General features: G+C 36.1%; 1 protein-coding gene across 1 annotated transcript in view; it reads left to right on the top strand.

Annotated features, from left to right (window-relative positions):
- The window catches only part of HERC2 (HECT and RLD domain containing E3 ubiquitin protein ligase 2), a 268,303-nt gene that overhangs the window by 77,274 nt on the left and 163,982 nt on the right, over positions 1–27,047 (top strand). Inside the window, 5 exon segments of the mRNA XM_007098938.3 lie at positions 6,395–6,646; positions 11,604–11,797; positions 17,596–17,796; positions 23,283–23,511; positions 23,608–23,732. Of these exon segments, the coding sequence (XP_007099000.2) occupies positions 6,395–6,646; positions 11,604–11,797; positions 17,596–17,796; positions 23,283–23,511; positions 23,608–23,732 (1,001 nt within the window).

The raw sequence follows: 27,047 nt of genomic DNA, 5'->3' as shown, positions 1-27,047 counted from the left end.
TTCCATAATTTGGCTATTATTCAAAGTGCTGCTATAAACATTGGGATACAAGTGCCCCTATGCATCAGACTCTTGTATCCCGTGGGTAAATACCTAGCAGTGCTGTTTCCGGGTCATAGGGTAGATCTATTTTAATTTTTTGAGGAACCTCCACACTGTTTTCCAGAGCGGCTGCACCAGTTTGCATTCCCACCAACAGTGCAAGAGGGTTCCCGTTTCTCCACATCCTCGCCAGCATCTATAGTCTCCTGATTTGTTCCTTTTAGCTACTCTGACTGGCGTGAGGGGGTATCTGAGTGTGGTTTTGATTTGCATTTCCTTGATGAGGAGTGACATTGAGCATCTTTTCGTGTGCCTGTTGGCCATCTGGATGTCTTCTTCAGAAAAGTGTCTCTTCATGTTTCCAGCCCATTTCTTCACTGGAGTATTTGTTTTTCGGGTGTGGAGTTTAGTGAGTTCTTTATAGATTTTGGATACTAGCCCTTTGTCCAATATGTCCTTTGCAAATATCTTTTCCCATTCCGTCAGTTGCCTTTTAGTTTTGTTGATTGTTTCCTTTGCAGTGCAGAAGCTTTTTATCTTCATGAGGTCCCAATAGTTCATATTTGCTTTTAATTCCCTTGCCTTTAGAGATGTGTCAAGTAAGAAATTGCTGTGGCTGAGGTCAGAGAGGTATTTTCCTGATTTCTCCTCTAGGGTTTTGATGGTTTCCTGTCTCACATTCAGGTCCTTTATACATTTTGAGTTTATTTTTGAGAATGGCATAAGAAAGTGGTCTAGTTTCATTCTTCTGCATGTTGCTGTCCAGTTCTCCCAGCACCATTTGTTAAAGAGACTGTCTTTTTTTGATTGGATGTTCTTCCCTGCTTTGTCAAAGATTAGTTGGCCATACGTTTGTGGACCCAATTCTGGAGTCTCTATTCTATTCCATTGGTCTGTGTGTCTGTTTTTGTGCCAATACCATGCTGTCTTGATGACTGCAGCTTTGTAGTAGAGGCTAAAGTCTGGGATTGTGATGCCTCCCGCTTTGGTCGTCTTCTTCTTCAAAATTACTTTGGCTATTCAGGGTCTTTTGTGGTTCCATACAAATTTTAGGATTGCTTGTTCTAGCTTCAAGAAGAATGCTGGTGCAATTTTGATTGGGATTGCATTGAATGTGTAGATAGCTTTGGGTAGGATTGACATTTTAGCAATATTTATTCTACCAATCCATGAGCACGGAATGTTTTTCCATTTCCTTGTATCTTCTTCGATTTCCTTCATAAGGCTTTCTATAGTTTTCAGCACACAGATCTTTTACGTCTTGGGTTAGGTTTATTCCTAGGTATTTTATGATTCTTGGCGCAGTTGTGAATGGGGTCAGTTTCTTTGGCTTTCTGTTGCTTCATTGTTAGTGTATAAGAATGCAGCTGATTTCTGTACATTAATTTTGCATCCTGTGACTTTGCTGAATTCATGTATCAGTTCTAGCAGACTTTTGGTGGGGTCTGTCGGGTTTTCCATGTATAATATCATGTCATCTGCAAATTGAAAGCTTGACTTCATCTTTGCCAATTTTGATGCCTTTGATTTCCTTTTGTTGTCTGATTGGTGATGCCAGAACTTCCAACACTATGTGAAACAGCAGCGGTGAGAGTGGACATCCCTGTCGTGTTCCTGGTCTCAGGGGGAAAGCTGTCAGTTTTTCCCCATTGAGGATGATATTAGCTGTGGGCTTTTCATAAATGGCTTTTATGATGTTTAAGTATGTTCCTTCTATCCCGACTTTCTCGAGGGTTTTTATTAAGAAAGGATGCTGAATTCGGTCAAATGCTTTTTCTCCATCGATTGACAGGATCATATGGTTCTTTTCTTTTCTTTTATTAACGTGATGTATCACGTTGATTGATTTGTGAGTGTTGAACCAGCCCTGCAGCCCAGGAATGAATCCCACTTGATCATGGTGTATAATTCTTTTTATATGCTGTTGAATTCGATTTGCTAGTATCTGATTGAGAAGTTTTGCGTCCATATTCATCAGGGATATTGGCCTGTAGTTCTCTTTTTTCTGCTGGGTCTCTGTCTGGTTTGGGAATCAAAGTAATGCTGGCTTCATAGAATGAGTCTGGAAGTTTTTCTTCCCTTTCTATTTTTTTGGAACAGCTTGAGAAGGATAGGTATTAACTCTGCTTTCAATGTATGGTAGAATTCCCCAGGGAAGCCATCTGGTCCTGGACTCTTATTTGTTGGGAGGTTTTTGATAACTGATTCAATTTTTTCGCTGGTTCTGGGTCTGTTCAAGTTTTCTATTTCTTCCTGTTTGAGTTTTGGAAGTGTGTGGGTGCTTAGGAATGTGTCCATTTCCTCCAGGTTGTCCAGTTTGTTGGCATATAATTTTTCATAGTATTCCCTGATAATTGCTTGTATTTCTGAGGGATTGGTTGTACTAATTCCATTTGCATTCATGACTTTATCTATTTGGGTCCTCTCCGTTTTCTTTGTGAGAAGCCTGGCTAGAGGTTTATCAATTTTGTTTATTTTTTCAAAAAAACGACTCGTGGTTTCATTGATCTGCTCTACAGTTTTGTTTAGATTCTATATTGTTTATTTCTGCTCTGATCTTTATTATTTCTCTTCTTCTGCTGGGTTTGGGGTGTCTTTGCTGTTCTGCTTCTATTTCCTTTAGGTGTGCTGTTAGATTTTGTATTTGGGATTTTTCTTGTTTCTTGAGATAGGCCTGGATTGCAATGTATCTTCCTCTCAGGACTGCCTATGCTGCATCCCAAAGCATTTGGATTGTTGTATTTTCATTTTCATTTGTTTCCATATATTTTTAAACTTCTTCTCTAAGTGCCTGGTTGACCCATTCATTCTTTAGTAGGCTGTTCTTTAACCTCCATGCTTTTGGAGGTTTTCCAGACTTTTTCCTGTGGTTGATTTCAACTGTCATAGCACTGTGGTCTGAAAGTGTGCATGGTATGATCTCACTTCTTTTATACTTATGAAGGGCTGTTTTGTGACCCAGTCAGTATGTGATCTATCTTGGAGAATGTTCCATGCGCACTCGAGAAGAAAGTATATTCTGTTGCTTTGGGATGCAGAGTTCTAAATATATCTGTCAAGTCCATCTGATCCAATGTATCATTCAGGGCCCTTGTTTCTTTATTGACCCTGTGTCTACATGATCTCTCCATTCCTGTAAGTGGGGTATTAAAGTCCCCTGCAATTACCACATTCTTATCAATAAGGTTGCTTATGTTTGTGATTAACTGTTTTATATATTTGGGGGCTCCCGTATTCGGCGCATAGACATTTATAATCGTTAGCTCTTCTTGATGGATAGACCCTGTAATTATTATATAATGCCCTTCTTCATCTCTTGTTACAGCCTTTAATTTAAAATCTAGTTTGTCTGATATAAGTATGGCTACTCCAGCTTTCTTTTGACTTCCAGTAGCATGATAGATAGTTCTCCATCCCCTCACTTTCAATCTGAAGGTGTCCTCAGGTCTCAAAATGAGTCTCCTGTAGACAGCAAATAGATGGGTCTTGTTTCATTATCCATTCTGATACCCTATGTCTTTTGGTTGGAGCATTTAGTCCATTTACATTCAGTGTTGTTATTGAAAGATAGGGGTTTAGAGTCATTGTGATGTGTGTAGGTTTCATGCTTGCAGTGATGTCTCTGGTACTTTGTGGTCCTTGCAACATTTCACTCACAGAATCCCCCTTAGGATCTCTTGTAGGGCTGGGTTAGTGGTGATGAATTCCTTCAGTTTTTGTTTGTTTGGAAAACCTTATTTATTTCTGAGAGACAGAGAAAGGCAGACCATGAGTAGAGGCGGGGGAGAGAGAGAGAAAGAGAGAGAGATACAGAATCCCAAGCAGGCTCCAGGCTCTGAGCTGTTTGTTAGCTCAGAGCCTGATGTGGGGCTCGAACTCACGAACTGGGGGACCGTGACCTAAGGTGAAGTCGTATGCTCAACTGGCTAAGGTACCCAGGCACCCCTGTGGATTTTATTTTCTTAATATAAAATGAGAGTTACAGTAGAATAACTGACATTATGAATTGTTTCTGGTTATTATGTTTCTTAACGTCTAGCTATCTTTGATTCCCTGTGGTGAATCCTGCTTTTGTCTGTGTGGATTCAGAGTATGAAGCTACATTGTTGGCTTGTTTTTGATTATACTTTTGTATTTGTCTTCATTAGTGAGACTGTACTCATTTTGCTTTTTTTTGAGCGTATATTAGGTTTAACGGTTAGAATTAGATTGATATTTTAAACTGTTATTTGTTAATGTTGTGAGGGTCTGTCCTCAGAATCGTGGTGATCTGTCAAAATCAGCTGGGGAGCCTGTCTGCCCTCTTCCTGCAGAAGTTGAATGGCAGATTGGGAATTGACTTACTTCTGGGAATTTCTTTAGTAAGAGGACAAAAATAATTTCAGTTATCTTCATGTCCACATAGGGCCCCTTCCCTCCCCACACCTATTCCCACTAAAGGATAGGCATAGAGTCATCTTTCTTCTGCTTCTATGAGTCTTAGAGAAAAATGGTCTCATTAGTCATCTGAAAGTTCTCTTCTAGCATGAAGCTTTCAGTTTGACGTCTTGTTTTTAAGTGTCCATTGTCGAGTGATTGATAATATTTTATAAAACTCTTAACAAGGAAGTTTTTTCTTAAGTAAGCCTTATTAGGGCTTGTTCTTGAATTCTTAGTGTGAAACTGCTACATAAGTAAAACTGTGTAAAGTGTTGACTAAATTGCCTTGATTGGAAACTGTGCATGCTGTTTACCTCACACTGGTGTTTCTTTGGTGTGGGTGTTATAAAGGGAAATGTCCCTGGTATGTTACTATTCTTTGAGAAGACTGGTATAGTAGAAGCCTGCTTGCCTGTTAGGTCTGGTCCTGGATGACAGGCTCACTGAAAAAAATTGGAGAAAGTGGGAATTGTGGGCTGGGCTATGTGAACAACAGGCATTTTGCAAGGCATGTAGTATATGCATATTCTTTGATAATTGTGTATGGGTCTGCTGAGTTGAATGAACATTGCTATTTTTCTTTCACTGACCACCTGCTAGTGTATCATATACAGTTTTAGATCAGGGATTGACTGTTTTTGCAAATAGACTGATATTGGAATGCCACCTTGCTTATGTATTATCTGTGGCTGCTTTCCTATGACAGGGGAACAATTAGATAATTGTAACAGAGACCACATTGCCCACAAAGCCTAAAAATACTTACCTTCTGGGCTCTAACAAAAAGTTTGCTGGGGCGCCTAGGTTGTTCAGCTAGCTAAGCATTTGACTCTTGATTTTGGCTTAGGTCATGATTTCACGGTTTGTGGGATTGAGCCCTGCATCGAGCTCTGTGCTGGCAGTGTGGAGTCTGCTTGGGATTCTCTCTCTCCCTCTCTCTGCCCCTCCCCTGCTCTCTCTCTCAAAATAAATAAATAAACATTAAAAAATATTTTTAAAAATTTGCTGATCTTTAGATTATTTAAAATAGAATGGAGGAGTGTCTGGGTGGCTCAGTCGGTTGATTGTCCGACTCTTGATTTTGGTTCAGGTCACAATCTCATGGTTGTGAAATCGAGCTCTGCACTGAGTGTGGAGCCTGCTTAAGATTCTGTCTCTCTCTCTCTCTCTCTCTGTGTCTCTCTTCCCCTCATCCTCTACTACCTCTCTTCCCTGCTCGTGTGCTCTCTCTCTTTAAAAAAAAAAAGAAAAAAAAACTTAGTCACTTATGGAGTGATGTAATTTCTTCTTTTATATTTCTTCTCGTTTCTTTTCTACAGTTTTCACCTGCACCTAATTTAGCAGGTTTCTTTTTTAATAATTCATATTTATTGACTTTTGCAAATTATCAGAGTAAATATAAAACAAACATATTTTTGTAATTTATTGCTTTATATAATATTTAATTAGATTATACTCACAAACATTATTAGAAAGAAATGCCGTCCTGCAGTTGACTTGAGGTCAGCATGACAGGAACAGTGTGCAGGCAGACTTGAGAGAGAGTGGTCAGGGAACTACAGCGGTGTTTAATGGGTCCAGTTATAGTATTTTATGGAGGCAGTGGGTCTTTTGTTCTGTTTTCACTACTTGGTTGAACTGAACCCAATCATTGAGCACAAACTAGTAAGGGTCAGGACTTTATTATTCTTTTAGCTAAAAACAAAAACAAAAAACCACACCCAGCTTTCCTTTTCCTATTGCTTCTGTATCAACCTGAAGTATAAACTAGATTTCATTTGGTAAGCGGTCACCTGGTTATTGTTATTATAGTTATTATACTATATATATAAGTCTAGATTTATGTTATTGGTTATATTGAGTATTTTCAGCCACTTAGAAGTTGCATTCAGATGTACAGTTATTTTTACTTAAATATATTTGTATTTTTTAGGTCAGGTGTGGTCTTGGGGAGATGGTGACTATGGAAAATTGGGCAGAGGTGGTAGTGATGGCTGCAAAACACCAAAGCTTATTGAAAAGCTTCAAGACTTGGATGTTGTGAAAGTCCGATGTGGAAGTCAGTTTTCTATCGCTTTGACGAAAGATGGCCAGGTTTATTCATGGGGAAAAGGTGACAATCAGAGACTAGGGCATGGAACAGAGGAACATGTTCGTTATCCCAAACTCTTGGAAGGCTTGCAAGGTAAGTGCAAAATGAAAACTTTTAAAACCTTTTGAAGCTTTTTCTTTAGCAATCTTTTAAAGTTTGTAGGTCTTTATTTACCTAATATTTCACAAATTAACTCATCATTAGAAGGCTTTTACCCACATTTTTATAGGTATAGATTATAAATGGAAAATGGTTTTGTTTCTATTCAAAAATGGTGTAGAATTATTCTCACCAGATTTATTTTGAAATTTGTTCAGTTTTACAAATATTGGTGCCAGGCATCTATTCATCACTATGTAAGCTGGCCTTAGTGAGATTAACTTCTGTTGGTGAGGTCACCTGTAGTTATACTGTAGACACTGCTAAGATGACGGGTGTATATAGTGCTGTGGGAGCACAGTGGGAGATAGGATTGGTGTGCCTAGAGTGGTCTCATTTGAAATTATCCTTGATAGGTGAATCCTGCTTATTTGGTTTCAAGGGCATCTAGCATGCATTCTAGATAGAATGGGAGCCCAGGCATGTAGGTGTGCTTTGCAGGTGCCTTCTGAAGTGTGGGAGAGGTTGGTGATAGGTTTATCAGGTGGGGCTTGTAGTGCTTTATCTAAGAGGTGAGCAGACTGTTTTCCTAAAGGACCTAGACCATAAGTATTTTAGCTTTGAGTACCATACACTGTATGTCTCAACTACTCTTTTTCTGCTTTTGTACCCCAAAAGTAGCCATGGACAATATGTAAACAAATGGTCCTGGCTATGTTATGGCTTTATTCATAGAAACAACCCTTGGCCTGTGTTTGGCATGAAGGATGAAGTTTGTTGGATCTCTGTGCTGGATCCTACTTTATGTTTTTGCTTTTTTGTCAAGGGAGTTTAAAGGGAGACTTTTACATAGGACTTGATAGTTTCTTTCCTGATGACAAAGTTTTATGGTGTCTATTGTTTTCTAAGTTTCTGAGATAAGTTGTAGGGTAATACAGTTGGTTTATATTATGGAGCTATGTTTAAATTTTGTTAGCCTTTCTTGTTTATATTTTTTTCACTTAGCTAAGGAAATATGCTTCCTCAGCAACATTTATTAGATACAGAGAAAACTTATCATGAAAATATTTAAATAATTTTTGGTACATTTTGGTTGTTGTCAACTTATCATAGGCTCTTAGAATTGTTCTCCTTACTCTAGTAGAATTTTGCAGCTGAATTATTTTTTATGTTGACATTTCTGAAGACATTCCTTGTGCTGGTCATGTTAGACTTACTATTAAGCAAAAATATAATACTTGGATAGCACTATTTAAATAGGAAAAATGTATTATTTGACTTTAGAAAAAAGATTTTTGTCTTAGAAAACTTCCTTAATGAAGAGGGTACTTTGATATTCATCAGGATAGCCCACAATGTGGGCTATAAAACACCCCTTAACATATTTAAAAGAAGGGAGATCAAACAATGTCTGCTGTCAGACTACAGTATAATTAAACTAAAAATCAATAAAAGATAGCTGAAATATCCCCAAGTACATGGAGATAAACTTCCAGGATGCCGGGGTTGCTAAGTCAGTTAAGCATCTGACTGGTTCAGGTCATGATCTCACGGTTTGTGGGCTCCAGCCCCACATTGGGCTGTCTGCTGTCAGCTCAGAGCCCACTTGGGATTCTCTGTCTTCCTCTCTCTCTCTCCTGCTTGTGCATACTCACACACTGTTTCTCTCAAAAATAGATAAACATTAAAAAAATATTAAAAAATAAACACTAAACTTCCAAATAACACATGGTCAAACAAAAAACTCTCAAGAGAAATTTTAAAATATTTTGAACTAAATGAAAATGAAAACAACTTACCAAAATTTGTGGGATGCTGTGAAAGCAGTGCTTAGAAAGATATTTATAGCACTGAATTCATGTATTATAAAAGAAGAAAGATCTAAAGTTAGTAATCTTTGTGTTCAGGAAAGGAAACCATCAACAAAATGAAAAGGCAACGTATAGAATGGGGGAAATATTTGTAAATCATATATGGGATAAAGGATTAATATCCAAAATATATAAAGGACTCATACAATTCAATAGCAACAAAACAAAACAAAACCTCCAAAACCAATTTGTTGAAAAATTGGGCAGAGGATCTGAGTAGACATTTTTCCAAAGGTGGCTTATAGATAGCCATCAGGTGTACGAAAAGGTACTCAATGTCAGTAATCTTCAGGGTAAATGCAGATCAAAACCACAGTGAGATATCACCTCATACCTGTTTGAATGGCTATTATCAAAAAGATAAGAAATAACTAGTGTTGGTGAGGATGTGGAGGAAAAGAAACTCTTGTGCACTGTTGATGGGAATGTAAATTGGTACAGCCACCATGGAAAACAGTAAGGAGGCTTTGCAAAAATTAAACAAACAAACAAAAAAACCAACTACCATGTGATCCACCTGTTCCACTTCTGAGTATTTATCTGAAGGAAATAAATATGCTAACTCAAAAAGGTACCTGCATCCTCCTGTTCATTGCAGCATTATTCACAGTAACCAAGATATGGAAACAACCTAAGTGTCCATTGATAGATGAGTGGATAAAGAAAATGCAGTATAATGGAATATTATTCAGCCACAGAAAAGAAGGTAATTCTTCCATTTGTGTTAACATGGATGGACCTTGAGGGCATTATGCTAAGTAAATAGGTCAGACAGAGAAAGACAAACACTGTATGATGAGAAATGAGAGAGAAGACATACTACAGATCCTTTGAACTTTATAAAGATGATAAAGGAATACTAAGAACAACTCTATGTCCCCATATTTTGTAATGTAGATGAAGTGAACCAATTCTTTAAAAGACACAATTTGCCAAAACTCATATAAGAAGAAATAGACAAACTGAATCGGCCTATATCTATTAAATTGAGTCAATAATTGATAACTTTCAGAAAGCGTGAGGCCCAGATGGGTTTACTGGTGAATTCTCCCAAACATATAAGGAAGAGGGAGAAATTATACCAATTCTCTATAATCTCTGTTTCAGAGGAGAGAAGCAAAGGGAATACTTATTAACTCATTCTATGAGGCCAGCACTACCCTAATATCAAAGCCAGACAAAGACATTATAAAAAAATTACAGACCAACATCTCTCATGAATATAGATGCAGAAATCTTCAATGAAATATTAACAAATCAAATTCAACAATGTATAGAAAGAATTATATATCACCACTAAGTTGAGTTTATTCTGCATATGCAAGATTGGCTAATTCAGCATCCAAAAATCAATGTAATCCATCAAATCAAGAGAGGGATAAGAAAAATCACATGATCATATCAATAGATGCAGAAAAAACATTTGATAAAATTCAATACCTATTCCTACTAAAAACTCTCAATAAACCAGGAATTCTTTAACTTGATAAAGAATATCTATAAAAATCCTACAGCTAACATTATACCTTATGGTAAGAAACTTGAATCCTTCCCACTAAGATCAGGTACAAGGAAAAGATGTCTCATCTCACCATCATCTCTTTTCAGAATCATGCTGGAAGTTCTAGCTAATGCAGTAAGACAATGAAAGAATAGTAAAGGAATGCAGATTGAGAAGGAAGAAATTTTGTTCACAGATGACATAAAAGTCTATGTAGAATATCTGAAAGAATTAACAAAAAAGCTGGAAGTAATAAATGATTATAGCAGAGTTGTAGTATACAAAGTTAATATACCAAAGTCTTGTTTTTTTATATGTCAACAATTGAGAAGTGGAATTTGAAATAAATACATAATATCATTTACATTAGTAGTAAGGGAATGAAATAAATAGGTATAACTCTGACAAAATAAGTACAAGAGCCATATGAGGAAAACTATGTAACTGATGAATGAAATCAAAGGAGAACTAATAAATTGAGAGATAGTCTTTGTTCATGGATAGGAAGACTGAATATTGTCAGTTCTTTCCAGCTTGATCTATAGATTTAATGCAATCTCCATCAAAATCTGAGCAAGTTATTATATTGGTATTGACAGACTGATTCTAAGTTTTATGTGGAGAGGCAACAGATTAGAATAGCTAACACAGTATTGAAGGACAAGAACAGGTTGGAGGACTGACACTATGCAGCTTCAAAACTTAATATAAAGCTACAGTAATCAGGACAGTATGACATTGATTACAGTATAGATAAATTGATCATTGAAACAAAGTAGAGAGCTCAGAAATAGACCCACATAAATATAGTTAATTGATCTTTGAGAAGGGAGCCAGGGCAATACAATGAAGCAAAGGTGAGTTTTTCAACAAATGGTGTTGGAACAATTAAACATTCACATGCAAATAAAAGTGAATACTTGATAATAGGGGAGGCTATACATGGGGTGGAGAGTATATGGGAAATCTCTGCATTTTTCCTCAATTTTGCTGTGATCCTAAAATGTTCTAAAAATAGAAAGGAAAAAAGATATACTTTGCATATACTTGGGACAGGAGAATACGATCTAATGATTAATTAAAAATACACTTATCTCTTTCTGAATGAAAAACTGAATATGGAGAAAAAAAATAACAGCTCTGGGGTGCCTGGGTGGCTCAGTCAGTTGAGTGTCCGACTGTGGCTCAGGTCAGGATCTCGCAGTTTGTGTGTTTGAGCCCTGTGTTGGGCTCTATGCTGATAGCTCAGAGCCTAGAGCCTGCTTTGGATTCTGTGTCTCCCTCTCTCTGCCCCTCTCCCACTCAGGCCCTTTCTCAAAAATAAATAAACATTAAAAAAAAAAAAAAGGTAACAGATCCTTTTCATACCTTAACATTGTTTAATTTTCAGGCTGCAGGTCTTAATAAATTGTAGCTAGTAAACCATAACAAGGGTTTTAATAACATACATGAAGCAGATGAATTATGCATAGTATTAAAGCAATGAATTATCCTTTAGAAGTTGACATTAAATACCTTCTGACCTGAATGATCTACAACAGAAGTCAGGTGTGAAGCTGTATTGTATCTTTCCTCTCAGGGAAGAAGGTAATTGATGTGGCTGCAGGCTCCACCCACTGCCTGGCTCTGACTGAGGACAGTGAGGTCCATAGCTGGGGCAGCAACGACCAGTGTCAGCACTTTGACACCTTGCGTGTGACCAAACCAGAACCTGCTGCGCTGCCGGGACTGGATACCAAACACATAGTTGGAATTGCCTGTGGACCTGCTCAGGTACTGAGTAGATAGTTTGGTTAGATATTTTGTAGAATTTTGGTTGCCCATCCCTCATTGCTAGGATGTTGAAATACCATTGACTTGTGTGTGTTGTTCTTATATCCTGTAGTTGTACTAAACTCTCTTATTAGTTCTAGGAGTTTTGTGTCAATTCCCTGAGTTTTCTTCAGAAACATAGACACAGTTTTATTTCGTCTTTTTTCTATATTTCTTTCCCTTGCCTTATTGCACTGGCCAAGACTTCCAATATGATGTTGAAGAGTGGTAAGAGGGCAAATCCTTGTTCCTGTTTGTAGCGGGAAAGCATTTAGTCTTTCACTATTAGCTAGGATGTTAACTGTAGGATTTTTTTTTTTAGTAGATGCCTTGTGTCAGATTAAGGAAGTTTCCTTTAACTCCTACTTTTTTGAGAGTTTGTTTTTTTTTTTAATACTGAATAGATGCTGAATTTTGTCAGATACTTTTTTCTTCTCAAATGATATGATCATGTAGTTTTCTTTCTTTAGTCTGTTTATATGGTAGACTATGTTAATTGATTTTCAAATATTAAGCAAACCTTGCATTTCTGAGATAAACCCCACTTGGTTATGGTGTATTATTCTTTCTTATATATTGCTTTATTTGATTTGCTAATGTATTGTTGAGGATTTTTCTGCTGATGGTCATCAGAGATAATTGGTTTGTGGTTTTATACTGTGTGTCTTTTTATCAGGGTAAAACTGGTCTCATAAAAAGTGTTGGAAAGTGTTCCTTTCTCTTCTGTTTTCTAGAAGGGATTGTGTAGAGTTAGTGTTATTTCTTCTTTAAATTTTTTTTTCTTTGGTGAATCCATCTGAGCCAGGAAATTTCTTTCTCAAAAGATTTTTATGTAAAAATTGTTTCTTTAATAGATACAGAACTATTCAGAGTGTTTCTTCTTGAGTAGGTTTAATGGATTTGTGGCACTCAAGGAGTTGTTCCATTTCATCTAAGATGTCTGAGTTTTGTGTATAAAGATATCCCTAGTATTCTTTTACTAACCTTTTGAAGTCTTTGGGGTCTGTATTAATATATTCTCTTTCATTACAGATATTAGTAATTTGTGTGTGTGTGTTTGTGTTTCTTTGTCAGTTTTGCCTAGATATTTATCCATTTTATTGATCTTTTTAAAGAACTTTTAGTTTCAAAAAACTTCCCTTTGTTTTTTGCTTTCAATTTCATTGGCTTCTTCTCTTTGTTATTTTTTTTCCCTTTCAGCTTGCTTTGGGTTCACACTTTTCTATTTTTAGTTTCTTCAAGAAAAAGCCTAGGTTAATTTTAGACCTTTCTTCTTTTGTAATATTTAAGCAGTTGATGCTGTAATTTCCCTCTAAGTAGTGCAAATTTGCACTCACACATTTTGATGTATTTTGTTTTTGTTCAGTTCAATATACTCTCTAATTTCTTTTGAGAATTGCTCTGTGACCTATGTATTATTGTGTCATTTAATTTTAAAGTGTTTGGAGATTGTACTAGTATCATTCTCTTACTGTTCCTCATTTAATTTTATTGTGGTTAGGGAACAAACTATATGATTTCAATTCTTCTAGGTTTGTTAAGATTTGTGTCTCAGGATATGTTCTCTTAAGTGAATGTTCTGTGTGTGTGCTTAAAAAGGGTTATGTATTTTGTTGTCCATGTATTTTGCTGTTGTTGGGTGAAGTGTTCTATAAATGTCCATTAAATCCAGTTCATTGATGGTATTCAATTGTTGTATATCCTTGCTGATTTTCTGTCTGCTTCTATCTCTTTCTAGGAGGATAGTGTTGGTATTTCCAAGTACAATTATGGATTTCTCCATTTCTTTTGGCTCTATCAGTTTTATTTTTTTTTAATATCAGTGCTTTTGGTCATTAAAAAAATTATGGTTGACTATAGAGTGGCATTAAGTATATTCGTGAGACTGTGTAACCATCATTGTTATCCATCTCCAGAACTTTGTCATCATCCTAAACAAAAATTCTGTACCCATTAAACATTACTCTCCTTTTCTCTTCCCTTTGGCCCCTAGTAACCTCAAATTTACTTTCTGTTTCTGTGAATTTGCCTATTCAAGATACCTTATATAAGTATAATCATATAATATTTGACCTTTTGTGTCTGGCTTATTCCACTTAGCATAAGTTTTTTAATTTTTAATTAAAATTTTTTTTAAGCATAAGGTTTTTAAGCTTGTTCTATGTTGGAGCATGTTTCAAGATTTTATTCCTTTTAAAGGCTTAATAATATTCCATTATATGTATATCCCACATTTTGTTCATTTATTTCTCCTTTTTTGTACCTTTGGCTATTGTGATTGTGTTGCTCTGAGTGTCTGGGTCCACGCTTTCATTTTTTTGTTTTTGTTTTTGTTTTTGTTTGTTTGAGTATATATCTAGGAGTGGAATTGCTGGATCATATGGTAATTATGAGGAATTTGAGGAACTGTCAAACTGTTTTCTACAGCAGCTGCATGATTTTTACATTCCCACCAGATAGGCACAAGGGTTTCAGTTTCTCCACTTTTTTTTTTGGCCAACCCTGGTTATTTTCTGGTTTTCTTTCTTTGATTGTTTGAAGCCATCCTTGTGTGTATGAAGTGGTATCACACTGTGGTTTTGATTTGCACTTCCCTAATAGAAAAGATGTTGAGCATTTTTTTATGTGTGTATTGACCATTTGTATATCTTCTTTGAGGAAATGTTGATTAAGTCCTTTGCCCCTTTTTGAATTTTTTCTTGAATTGTAGGAGTTCTTGATGTATTGTGGATATTAATCCCTTATCAGGTATATGATTTACAGCTATTTTTTTTCCCCATTCTGTGCTTGTCTTTTCATTTTGTTGATAGTGTCCTTTGATGCACACAAGTTTTTAATTTTGAGTAAGTCTACTTTATTTTTTCTTATGTTGTCTATGCTTTTGGTGTTATATATATTCAAGAAATCTGTTGTTATGTAGATTTCACCCAGTGTTTTCTTCTAAAAGTTTTATAGTTTTAGCTTTTATGTTTTGGTCTTTGATCCACTCTAAGTTAATTTTTGTATATGGTATAAGGTAATGATCCAATTTGGTTGCTTTGCAGTTTTCCCAGCACCTTTTGTAGAAAAGATTGTTCTTTCCCCATTGAATGGTGTTGGCACTTATCAAAAATCACTTTACTGTATAGGTAATGGCTTATTTCTGGGCTCTCCATTCTGTTTCATTGGTCTGTATGCCAGTATTTCATTGGTACTTTATGCCAGGACCATGCTGTTGTGATTACTGTAGCTTCGTAGTGTAGTAGGCTTTGAATTAGGAGTTGTGAGTTTTCCAGTTTTGTTCTCTGTTTCAAGATTATTTTGTTTATTTGGGGTCACTTGAGATTCCATGTACATTTTAGGATGGGTTTGTCAGTTCTTGTTTCATAGATTTTGAAGCTCTTTTTTTTTTTTTTTTTCCTTTTTTTAAGATATGTGCACATTTAGGGTTGCTTTGTCATCTTGATGAATTGGCCAAGGGCATTATACAGTATGCCCCCTTTATCCTTCTTTTTCTTTGCTCTGAAGTCTGTTTTGTCTGATTTTAGTGTAGGTGCTTCATTTTTCATTTATTTTGTAAAAATTTTATTAGGTTTATTTTGGGAGAGCATGCATGTGAATGGGGGGAGGGGCAGAGAGAGAGGGAGAGAGAGTATCTTATGCAGACTCCGCGCCTAGCACAGAGCCCAATGCGGGGCTTGATTCCATGAACTTTGAGTTCAGACTCAAGAGCCAAAATCAAGAGTCAGACTAAGTGTTAAGTACTGACTGAGCCACCCAGAGGCTCCTTGCTTTTTATTTAATAGTGTTTGCATACTGTAACTTTTCCATTCTTTTAATTGAAAAAAAATTAAAAATTGAAATAATTATTGTAGGAATTTGCCAGTGTCATGGGTTTTGTTTATTGAGGTTATATAAGAAGTCAATATTCTAGTTCCTTTCCCTTTCCATATAAAATTTAGAATAGTCTTGTCTATGTCAGCAAAAACATCTTGCTTGGACTTTAATAGGAATTGTATTTAACCTGTCATCAATTTTTGGAGAATTGGCAGTTTTGCTATATTTAGTCTTCCAATCAATGAAAATGGTATGTCTAGATATTTATTTACATTTTCTTTGATTTCATTTATTAGCATTTTCAGTATATAAGTCTTTGACATGTTTTGTTAGATTTATATCTTTTACTTTTAACCCACATGTCTCATTATGTGTATAGTGAGTTTCTTGGGTACCGTGTATAGGTGCATTTAAAAAAAAATGCTTGAGTCAATCTGTCTTTTAATTGATATATTTATTTAGATCATTTATTTTTACTCCAATTTTTGACGTACGTAGATTTGAGTCTTTCATTTTCTTGTTGGCTTTTGTTTGTTCTGTTATTCCTCTATTGTGCTTTTCCTGCCTTTTTTGGGAGTATATGAACATTTTTTAATATTCCACTTTATTTATTTGAATTTGACTTTATTTCTTTATATAGTTTCTTTTTAGTGGCTGCTGTAGGTTTTACCATAAACATACTTAATTCTTTGCAGGCTACTTTAGAATCAAAATGTAACCATTTTTAATTGGAATGTAGAAACCTGTTGTTTAGTTTTCAAATGCTTAAGAGATTTTTCTAGTTATTTACATCTAGGTTATTCTTATTGGCTTCTAGTTTCTGTTGGTTTGTAAGAAGCTTAATTTGATTATGTTCAGAGAACATATTCTATGATTTCAATTTTTTTATATAGGTAAGAAATATTTTATGATTAAATATTTTAAATATGACTGTATTCTGTTGTGGTTTTCTAGTAAGTGTCAGTTTGATCTAGTTCATTGATGGTTTTATTAGTTTCTTTTAAAGTTTTACTTTTTTTTATCTCTCTTTGTTCTATGTTATTAGGATAATTTTGCTGTCTTCAACTATATTTTTGGATTTATCTGTTTCTTTCATTTCTGCCAGTTTTTACTGCCGTGTGTTTTGTGGTTCTGTTGTTAGGTACATATCATTCAACATTGTTCTGTCTTCTTGTGAATTGACCCTTTTATCATTGTATAATGTCTCTGTTTAGCCCTGGTAATTTCCTGTCTCTGAAGTTTGCTTTGTTTGATATTAATATAGCCATTTTCTATTCCTTTACTTAAACTTTTTTAATCTTTATATTTAAGGTAGATTTCTTGTTGATACCATATAGTTAGATTTTGGTTTTCATACCTCCTGACAATTTCTACTTTTTGTTAGTATGTTTAGACCATTTACATTTAATTTAATTATTTATAAGTTAGATTTATTTCTACCATTGTGAGGTTTTGTTTGCTCTCTTTTTTTATTCCTTTATCTTTTCCTGACTTCTTTTGGGTTGTTTGAATAATTTTTAGTACTCCATCTTAACTTACTGAGTTGTCTCTTTGTGTAGTTTTTTAGTGGTTGCTTTAGAGATTAAATATACCTAACCTTTCATTATTTACTTACAGTTATTTGTAACTGTTCAAGTAGATTATGATCCTCACTGTTATCTATTAGTGTGCATTAATAATTTTGAGAGTGAAAAGATTATAAACGTTGTATCTTTTTATTTGTGGCACAATGAGATTGGGTCCTAAAATGAGAGAGAAGATTGGAAGCTGATAGTGTATAAACTAGACAACCATGAAAGTACATTTGTATTGGGGACAATTAGAGGTATGAATAAGTAATAATTTAAAGCATCTTCATAATTCATAATGGTGAATCTTTTCTGTGAAACAGTCCAAGAACTGAATGTGTGAATTCATTTTAGGTTGTTTTGTTTCTTCAATAGAGTTTTGCTTGGTCATCTTGTTCTGAGTGGTCCATTGGCCTCCGTGTCCCTTTTGTGGTAGATATCTGCTCAATGACTTTTGAGCAGCTGGACCTCCTACTACGGCAAGTGAGTGAGGGGATGGACGGCACTGCTGACTGGCCTCCACCTCAAGAGAAAGAATGTATGGCTGTGGCAACACTGAATCTTCTACGACTTCAGGTATTAATGATTTCCTTTCCTCTCCCTCCCTTTGTAAGTGTCTTAGGTATTTGTAATAATGTTTGTGTATATTGAAGGGTATGCATTTTAGCCTGTTAATTGAACTGCTAATGAAAAATGTAAAGTATTTAAAGTGTTTAGATTATTTAGATTAGATTATTTAGATTATGATGGAATGTAATATGTAGGAGGCTTAAAAAAATCAGTCTAGGGGCGCCTGGGTGGCTCAGTCGGTTAAGCATCCGACTTCAGCTCAGGTCACGATCTCGTGGTCTGCGAGTTCGAGCCCTGCATCGGGCTCTGGGCTGATGGCTCAGAGCCTGGAGCCTGCTTCCGATTCTGTGTCTCCCTCTCGCTCTGCCCCTCTCCCATTCATGCTGTGTCTCTCTCTGTCTCAAAAATAAATAAATGTTAGAAAAAAATTAAAAAAAAAATCAGTCTAGTTATATTTGTTCTGGAAGTCAGTCTTGGCATGCAGGGTGAGAGTATATATGGATTGTTTTATTTCTGCAATAATCAGCTTGTTTGCATTCATCATGGAATCACTCTTGAATTTACTGTTGTATGTGGAGAAACAACTGAGTGAGATAGTGGATAACTGAGAGACCAGTTGGTGTGCTAGCCAGTCTCTCCTCTGGAGTATGAAAGCTCAACTCTGTAAGCTTGTCTCCCTTCACTTTGTCACAGGGAAGGTTAAGGTGAAAGGTCAAAATAAGAAAAGCTACAAACATATTTTTCTTCCCTTTTTTTTTTTCTTTTTTTGTTTGTTTGCTTCTTTGTTTCTTTTTTAAAGAAAAACTATAGCTGAAAAAAAAAAAAAAAAAAAGAAAAACTATAGCTGAAATCTTTGGTCATCATATTTCTCTTGGCAATAAAATCCTATGACTGAATGTCAAGAAACTAGTTTTTCTCAACAAAATAATTTTTCCCTTTATTTTTTTAATTATTTTTTTTACACTTTTATTTTTTATTTTTATTTTTTTAATTTTTCCCTTTATAATACAAGGATTTCTATGTAACCCATCATGTCCCCCTCTTCTTCTGTCCCCTTCTTGCCTTGGTTCTTTAAAAGGCACACAGCTTATGGTAAGTGATGAATCACAGGAATCTAGTCCCGAAGCCAAGAGTACACTGTATACACTGTATGTTAGCTAACTTGACAATAAATTATTAAAAAAAATAAAAAATAAAAAGCACACAGCTGAATTTAGTGTTTAGTTGCATTAATCAAATTAGCAGAAGTTTGGAGAGTACTTCTCTTTCCCAAAAATCGTCTAAAGGAGCTCATTTATTAGGGCCTCTGTGGTTCCCTTCCGTGATTCCACCCAGTTGTTGATTCCCATGGTTTGTAGCAATGTTGCTATTCTGGTCAGTGCTATGGAGAAAGACCTCATACATGTTGTTTTAGGTTCAATTCCTTTTGGCCTACATTTACCTGGTGACATATGTTTTTCTGTTGCTTTATTCTGTTTTTTTTAGGTCCTTATGTTTTAATTGCATCATTTTAAAAATTCACTTACAGAGCTTGATTATTTTTTTTTATTTTTAAAAATTTTTATTTTATTTTATTTTTTTTTAACGTTTATTTATTTTTGAGACGGAGAGAGACAGAGCATGAACGGGGGAGGGTCAGAGAGAGGGAGACACAGAATCTGAAACAGGCTCCAGGTTCTGAGCTGTCAGCACAGAGCCCGATGCGGGGCTCGAACTCACAGACCGCAAGATCATGACCTGAGCCGAAGTCGGCCGCTTAACCGACTGAGCCACCCAGGCGCCCCAAAGCTTGATTCTTAAAAAGAATCCAATTTGAGGATCTTTATTCATTAGGTGAATTTAATTTTTTTATAGTTTTTGTGATTGCTAATGTATTTGAATTTAGGTCTTCTGATAAGTTTTATGTAAGTTTATTCTTCATTTTATTATTTCTCTCTTCTTTTAAATGTTTGTGTATTTTTGAGAGAGACAGAATGTGAGCAGGGGAGGGGGCAGAGAGAGAGGGAGACACAGAATCCAAAGTAGGCTCTAGGCTCTGAGCTGCCAGCACAGAGCCCGATGTGGGGTTTGAACTCACAAGCCGCATGGTCATGACCTGAGCCAAAGTCAGACACTTAACTGAGCCACCCGGGCGCCCCTATTATTTATCTCTTGATCAAGTTTCGAAAACAATTTTTTTAAGTTTATTTATTTGTTTTGAGAGCAAGAGCAAGAGGGGAAGAGGCAGAGAGAGAGGGAGAGAGAGAATCCCAAGCAGGCTCTTTGCTGTCAGTGTGGAGCCCCATACAGGGATTGAACCCACGAACTATGAGATCATGACCTGAGCCGAAACCAAGAGTTGGATGTTCAACTGACTGAGCCATCCAGGCACCCCTCCAAAACAGTTTTTTCTTTCATGATACCTTTAATTGTTCCTAAATTTTTAAATCTGATTTCTGGATATTAATCATGTCACAAAAAAATTAAATATTTGTTAATTCCACAAAATGTTAAGTAACTAGTCCTTCTCTTCCTGAAAAATATAGGGGCTATAGGATGCATTACCCTAAGCTCCCCTTTCCACCTTTTGTGTTTTAATTGTCAGGTAGTCTGTTATTACATTGGATCCAATGCACACTTTTTTGTGTATGTGCCCCTAAAAGAAAAATGCTCCCAATTGTGATGTGTAAGATAAATTTCTGATTTAAGACATGAAAAGAAATGCCTGTTAGGATTGGTGAAATAATTATTTTTATATTGTTACAAAAATAATAATCATTTTTCACTTTTCTTTGAATTATTATAATCATAACTGTCATTTTAATTTTTTAATTAAAATTCTTTTTAAGTTTATTTATTTTGAGAGAGACAGCACAAAATTGGGGAGACTGCCAGCAGAGAGAGAGGGAGAGAGAGAATCCCAAGTAGCCTCCATGCTGTCAACACAGAGCATGATGTGGGGCTTGAACCCATGAAACTGTGAGATCATGACCTGAACTGAAATCAAGAATCAGGCACTTAATGGACTGTGCCACCCAGGCGCCCCATTATAATCGTCATTTTTAAAGAGACCATGCTTACTTTGATGTAGCCTTTTTTTCTTTTTTTTTTAACCAATTTGTTTTGTCATTGTTGCTTATATCTTCTCCCTCCTGGGTACCTCCTTCAGTAAGTTTCTTCATCAAGGTCTGTGAGTTGTAAAGTCTGAAAACTGTTTGCTTGAATGTTTCTTAAGGTAGTTTAACAGGGCTTAGCTTTCTAGGTTACATGTTATTTTATCAACAGTTTGAAGATGTTTTGTCTTCCAGTCTTTATTTTTGCTGATGAAAATTGTTTTATTGATGTAATTGTTTATTTGTAGTTAAGGTGTCTTTCTTTTTGGTAGCCTTTCAGATGTTCTTTTGTTTTGTAATTTTAATATATTATGTCTAGGTGAGGATTTATATTTGTATATGTAACTTGAGGTTATGATTCTCATTACATGTTTTGTTAAGTTTTGAAAAAATAGTCACCATTTAACCATTGAAATTAACTCTTTTTTTAATCTACTTTATCTACTTCTCAGTGTATGTTGAACTTCTCTTGTCTTCCTAAGTATCACAACTTGTTTGATATTTTAAAAATCTTTTTATCTTTTATGATGTTCATTTTCTGTCTTTTCCATTCTGCCTTCTGGTTTTTCATTCAATGCTCTCTTTCAGTTCCCAAATCCTTTCTTTAGATGAATGTTCCATATTTTTGAATTGTCCATTATAAAATAATTACTTGTATGATCATTGCATTCCATGCATTAACTCATTAAATCAGTGTGCCACTCATCTGAGAGTTAGGACCTGTGATGTATATTGCATAAATGAGGACACAGAGAGAGGTTCAGGAATGTGGCCCAGATCAGGTACCCATGGCCTCAAGGTTTAGGGCTGGAACCTGGGCCCAGGCTTTTCACACTTCTGCCTTGAGGTTTTTATTCTTGTAGCTGTTTTTTTTCCTTTTTTGAATTTATATTTGGGTCTTTTTCAAAGCTTTCATTTTGTTCATTATATTCTTCTGGGTTCTGTTCCTTCCTTGATCTCTAAGAACATTTTCTTTTTTTATGGATTCATTCCATTGTTTTTATTGCTGCCTAGGGGTGTGAATTTTGCCTCTTGTAAGAGCTCTGTTTTTTGATTCTACCTTGTGGTGACCTAGTATGGCTTGTCCTTTCTGACTTCAACACCACTTTCAGGGGAGGGTTTGCTAGGGGTATCCCCTTGCCTTTGGCTATGATGATGTCCCCAGAGGGCAGTTTTGTATTTGTGTCTCTTAAGTGTCATGAGTTTCTCAGGCTCCAGATGAGTTTTGGTTTTCAGTTCTTGACTTGTGATATGTGTACCTCGATGGTTGGTGTAAACTTGATTTTACATCTGTTCACAGGACAGATTTTACATCTGTCAGGTCTCTGATTTATTGTGGGGTCTCTTTCTACCAAAAGCTTTTATGGACAGTGTTGTTTTCAGGCCCTGGCTGGCAATAGATAGATGGGTGATCTTCAGTGGCTCCCAAACTTCTGCAGGAAGCTCAGGTTCAGTGGGCTGTCATGGGCAGCTGGGATCTCATGCCCCAAGGCCTTGATCTATTCTTAGAGTCTAGAACCTCTTGGCTCCTGCTGGTGTATCTCTGTGAGTTCTGGTTTGGCCCTTGAGGAACTTCCTTGTATACTCTCAGCTTGGCTATATAATCTTTTTTTTAAAAACATTTTTTAAATGTTTATTTATTTTTGAGAGAGAGCATGAGAGGGGCAGATAGAGAAGGGAACAGAGGATATGAAGCACGCTCTGCATTGACAGCAGTGAGCCCAATGTGGGGCTTGAGCTCACAAGCTGCAATACCATGACCTGAGCTGAAGTCAGGTGCTCAACTGACTGAGCCACCCAGGCGCCCCTATATTTTTTTAACAGCTTTCGGGTTGTATTATATTCGCTATTTCTCTGTGTTTGGTGCAGATGACTGGTGGTGGGGTGGAGGTTGCTGTTTCCACTTGATTTTATTTCTTTTAATGTTTACTTATTTTTGAAAGAGAGAGAGAGATAGAACATAAGTGGGAGAGGGGCAGAGAGAGAGGGATACACAGAATCCGAAGCAGGCTCCAGACTCTGAGCTGTCAGCACAGAGTCCGATGTGGAGCTCGAACTCACAAATCGTGAGATCATGACCTGAGCCAAAGTCGAGTGTGTAACCGACTGAGCCACCCAGGTGCTCCTGTTTCCACATGATTTAACCTCTCCATTGGTCTTGAGCTCTTCCATATATGTATTCATAGTGGGTTTAAAAAATTCCTCTTAAAAATACCTTACTGTGGACTCTCACCTAGTATGAGTAAAAGTTTTTAGTCTAGTTAAAAAAATTCATATAGCAGAGCTTTTTTCTTTATTATTTGAATAAAACTCAGTTTGAGGTATTATTTAATCTTTAACAAGATTTGAAATACACTTGTTTTTAGGACTTCTAAATTAAAATTCTTTTTCTCCTTTCAGTTGCATGCTGCCATTAGTCACCAGGTTGACCCAGAATTCCTTGGTTTAGGTCTGGGCAGCGTCCTCCTCAACAGCCTGAAACAGACTGTGGTGTCTCTGGCCAGCAGTGCAGGTGTGCTGAGCACCGTGCAGGCAGCTGCCCAGGCTGTGCTGCAGAGTGGGTGGTCCGTGCTTCTGCCCACTGCTGAGGAAAGGGCCCGGGCGCTCTCTGCTCTCCTGCCCTGTGCAGGTGGGTTTGGGGATGGGGTGGAGTGGTGGGTGCACAAGAGGGTGCCAAGGGGCATTGGCACTTACCTCACATTGTCAAAAACACTTTCCTTTCCAGTTTCAGGCAATGAAGTAAACATAAGTCCAGGTCGTCGATTCATGATTGATCTTCTGGTGGGCAGCTTGATGGCCGATGGAGGCTTAGAGTCGGCCTTAAATGCAGCCATTACTGCAGAAATCCAGGTATGGTTCTAGGAGTATGTATGTGAGCTGACAGAGGCAAGTTTTACCTGTCAGTGAGCTGAGATTGAAACACTGTACTCAGGTGAAGAAATAACATTTTGTAAGAATTATTGAAAAACTGAAACATTAAATGGTTAGTAACATCCAAATATTTTCTGTAATTAAAGCTTTTTTATCTAACTAGTTAAAAAACTTGAGATATTAAGTATGATAAAATATACTCACTTTTATCTACTTAAGTGAATGTGACAGATACCCTGATCATATTATGAATCATTTCCATCACCCTAGAAAGTGTCATTGTGCCTCTTTGCACTCCAGGACTCCCATCCTCCCTCAGATTAAATTAGTTTTGCCAGTTCTGATTGCCACATAAATGGAATCATATAGTATGTACTATTTTATGTCTGCTTTATTTTACATTGATAATTTTCAGACTCATCTGTTGTTTTTACCATTGAGTATTTCATTGTATGATTATGGCACTGTTTGTTTATTCATTGTCCTGTTGATAGACATTTGATTAAAATTTTTGATTCTGTAAAGCTGCTTTGATCATGCTGTATACAAGTCCTTTAGTGAACATGTGTTTTTCTCTTGCGTAAATACTTGGAAGTAGAATTTGCTAGGTCTTTTGGTGACTGTGTTTTTACAGTTTCCTAAAGTGGCTGTGGCATTTAATTTGAACCAGCCAATATGAGAGTTCTAGTTCTAGCTCTTCTTGACCTCAGTGACATGAGGCATGTCATTCTTCATAAATTTAGCTATTCTGGGGGAGGGAAGTGTGGTTTTAATTTGCATTTGTATGTACTTATTGGTCATTCATAGCTTCTTTTGTTGCTTTTATTGTTGCAATAGTTTTTTATCTAAAAACTAACACTGATAAAATTAGATGAAGTAAATACATTGAAAATATCTTTGAAAGCATACTTAAGAAGTACTTTGATTAAATTGAAAAAAAAAATAGGGGCGCCTGGGTGGCTCAGTCGGTTACGTGTCCAACTTCAGCTCAGGTCACAATCTCATGGTTCGTGAGTTCAAGCCCTGTGCCAGGTTCTGTGCTGACAGCTCAGAGCCTGGAGCCTGCTTCTAATTCTACTTCTCCCTCTCTCGCTGTCCCTCCACTGTTCACGCTTTGTCTCTCAAAAATAAATAAAAACATTAAAAAAAAATTTAAATTGAAAAAAATAGAAGAAATCGTATAAATAACATTAGGAACAACTACAGTTCTTTGTATAGCTATTATTTTCCAGGTACTATGCTGTGTACTTTATTTTGATTTTCTCTTTTAACTTTGTCAATGGTGTTGGGTGGAAAAAGTGGTTTAAAATTCCATTTTATAGATGTGGACATAAGTACCACAAAAATGTAGTGATTTGCTAAGGTGTTAGGACTAGTGAGTGGTAGGTTTGCTGATTCCAAGCCTCTTCCTTTTCTTCCTCTTCCCCACACAGCTCTGTGTGACAGCTTACCTGATGGGAGCCATGACAGAGAACAGACAGAGGAAGTCCACGAGTGGGCCAGATATGACCCAAGCAGTATTTTTAGAACCTATTAATTTAGTTAGCAAATGTTTATTCCTCACTTCCTGCTGGACAGAGGGAGGGACCTTTAAGGAGGTATGGGAGGCAGGGTATTGCAGAGGTAGAGAGGCTACAGAGATACATAGATTGTGATTTATATAATCATTAAGCCTAAAAGATAACTAACAGGCCATTCATTTTAAAACAAAATTGTTACAAAGCTACAGAAAGACGTAAACAAAAACCTCATATTTAAGAATTATTAGTATGCCAATATTGTTAATATTTTTGTTTTATTGTCTGACTTTTGAGGATGCAAATGTTTACTAATGATGTGATTATGGGGCTAGAATTAATTTCAGTGGTGTGTTAATTTGCATCTTTTTTACTCATCAGGTTGCCATGTTTTCTGTTGTATATTTTACCGTCCATTTGTTCTGTTGTTTTGGAGAAGTCTGTCATATGAAAAGGGAATTCCTTCATATTCCTTTTTATTTTTTATAAATAATCTATTTACCTTTTAGGTTTTAGATATTTTTACTACAATTATTAATTATATTGTTTTTAAAAATGTAATTTATTTTGATAGAGAGTGTGCATGAGTGGGGGAAAGGGCAGAGAGAGAGGAGAGAGAAAATCCCGAGCAGGCTCCAAGCTGTTAGTGCAGAACCCAGTGCAGGGCTTGATTCCATGAACTGTGAGATCATGACCTGAGCCAAAATCAGAAGTTGGATGATTAACTGACTAAGCCACCTGGGAGCCTCTAAGTATATTTTATGGATTATAAGTCATTGAATAGAGTATAAGAATGATTATTAGGAAAGAGTTTTAGAAATGAAATTGTGCTGGGTTAAAAGGATGCACATTATTCATTTTTCTGATTTATGTTGCTTTCTTATCCTTAACAGTGGGTAGTCACTGAGGCTGAGTCTTCATCCCTATACCCCTCAAAGATTGGGATGGATTGTTGGTGTTTAGACTGTTCTTGTTTTTGCCATTAGAAAATGCCCAGAAGGAAAGAACTTTTTTGCTTTTTCACCATAAATTTGGTTACTAGAACAATGCTTGGTATATAGTAAGTCCTCAGGAATATTGGTTGTGTTTGGCAAAGATACCTTCTATTTTTGTTTTTTGCCTTTTTGTTTCTTTTTTTTTTTTAAATAATAGCTTTATTGAGATCTAATTCACATACTATAAAATTCACTCTTTTACAGTGTATAATTCAGTGGTATACTCACAGAGTTGTGCAACCATCATCACCAGTGATTTCAGAACCTTTTCATTACTTCAAAAAGAAACTCTGTGCCCCTTAACAGTCACACCCCCTATTCCCTACTTGTCTCAACCATTGACAACTGCTAATCTACTTTCTGTCTCCTGAAGAATTTCTAGCTCTGGACATTTCATATAAATGGATTTATACAATACGTGACCTTTTGTGTCTGGCTTTTCACTTAGCCTAGTGTTTTCAAAGTTTATTCATGTCATACTTAATTTTTTAAAATTGCTAAATAATATTCCATTGTATGGCATAGCACATTTTGTTGATACATTCATCAGCCAATGGACATTTAGTTGTTGCTATTTTTAAGTTATGAATAATGCTGTTACGAACATTTGTGTATAGGTTTTTGTTTGGACAGGCTTTTTTTTTCTTATGGGTGTATGCCTAGGAGTGGATTTGTTTTGTTTTATAGTATCTCTGTGTTTAATGTTTTGAAGAATGGCCAGATTTTTTTCTTAAGTGGCTGTGCCACTTTATATTCCCAGTAGCAATGTATGAGGGTTCTGA

This window comes from Panthera tigris, chromosome B3, assembly GCF_018350195.1.
Source record: "Panthera tigris isolate Pti1 chromosome B3, P.tigris_Pti1_mat1.1, whole genome shotgun sequence".
Classification (NCBI taxonomy): domain Eukaryota; kingdom Metazoa; phylum Chordata; class Mammalia; order Carnivora; family Felidae; genus Panthera; species Panthera tigris.
The sequence above is the reverse complement of the archived record's forward strand: the minus strand, read 5'-3'. Positions and strand labels throughout refer to the sequence as shown.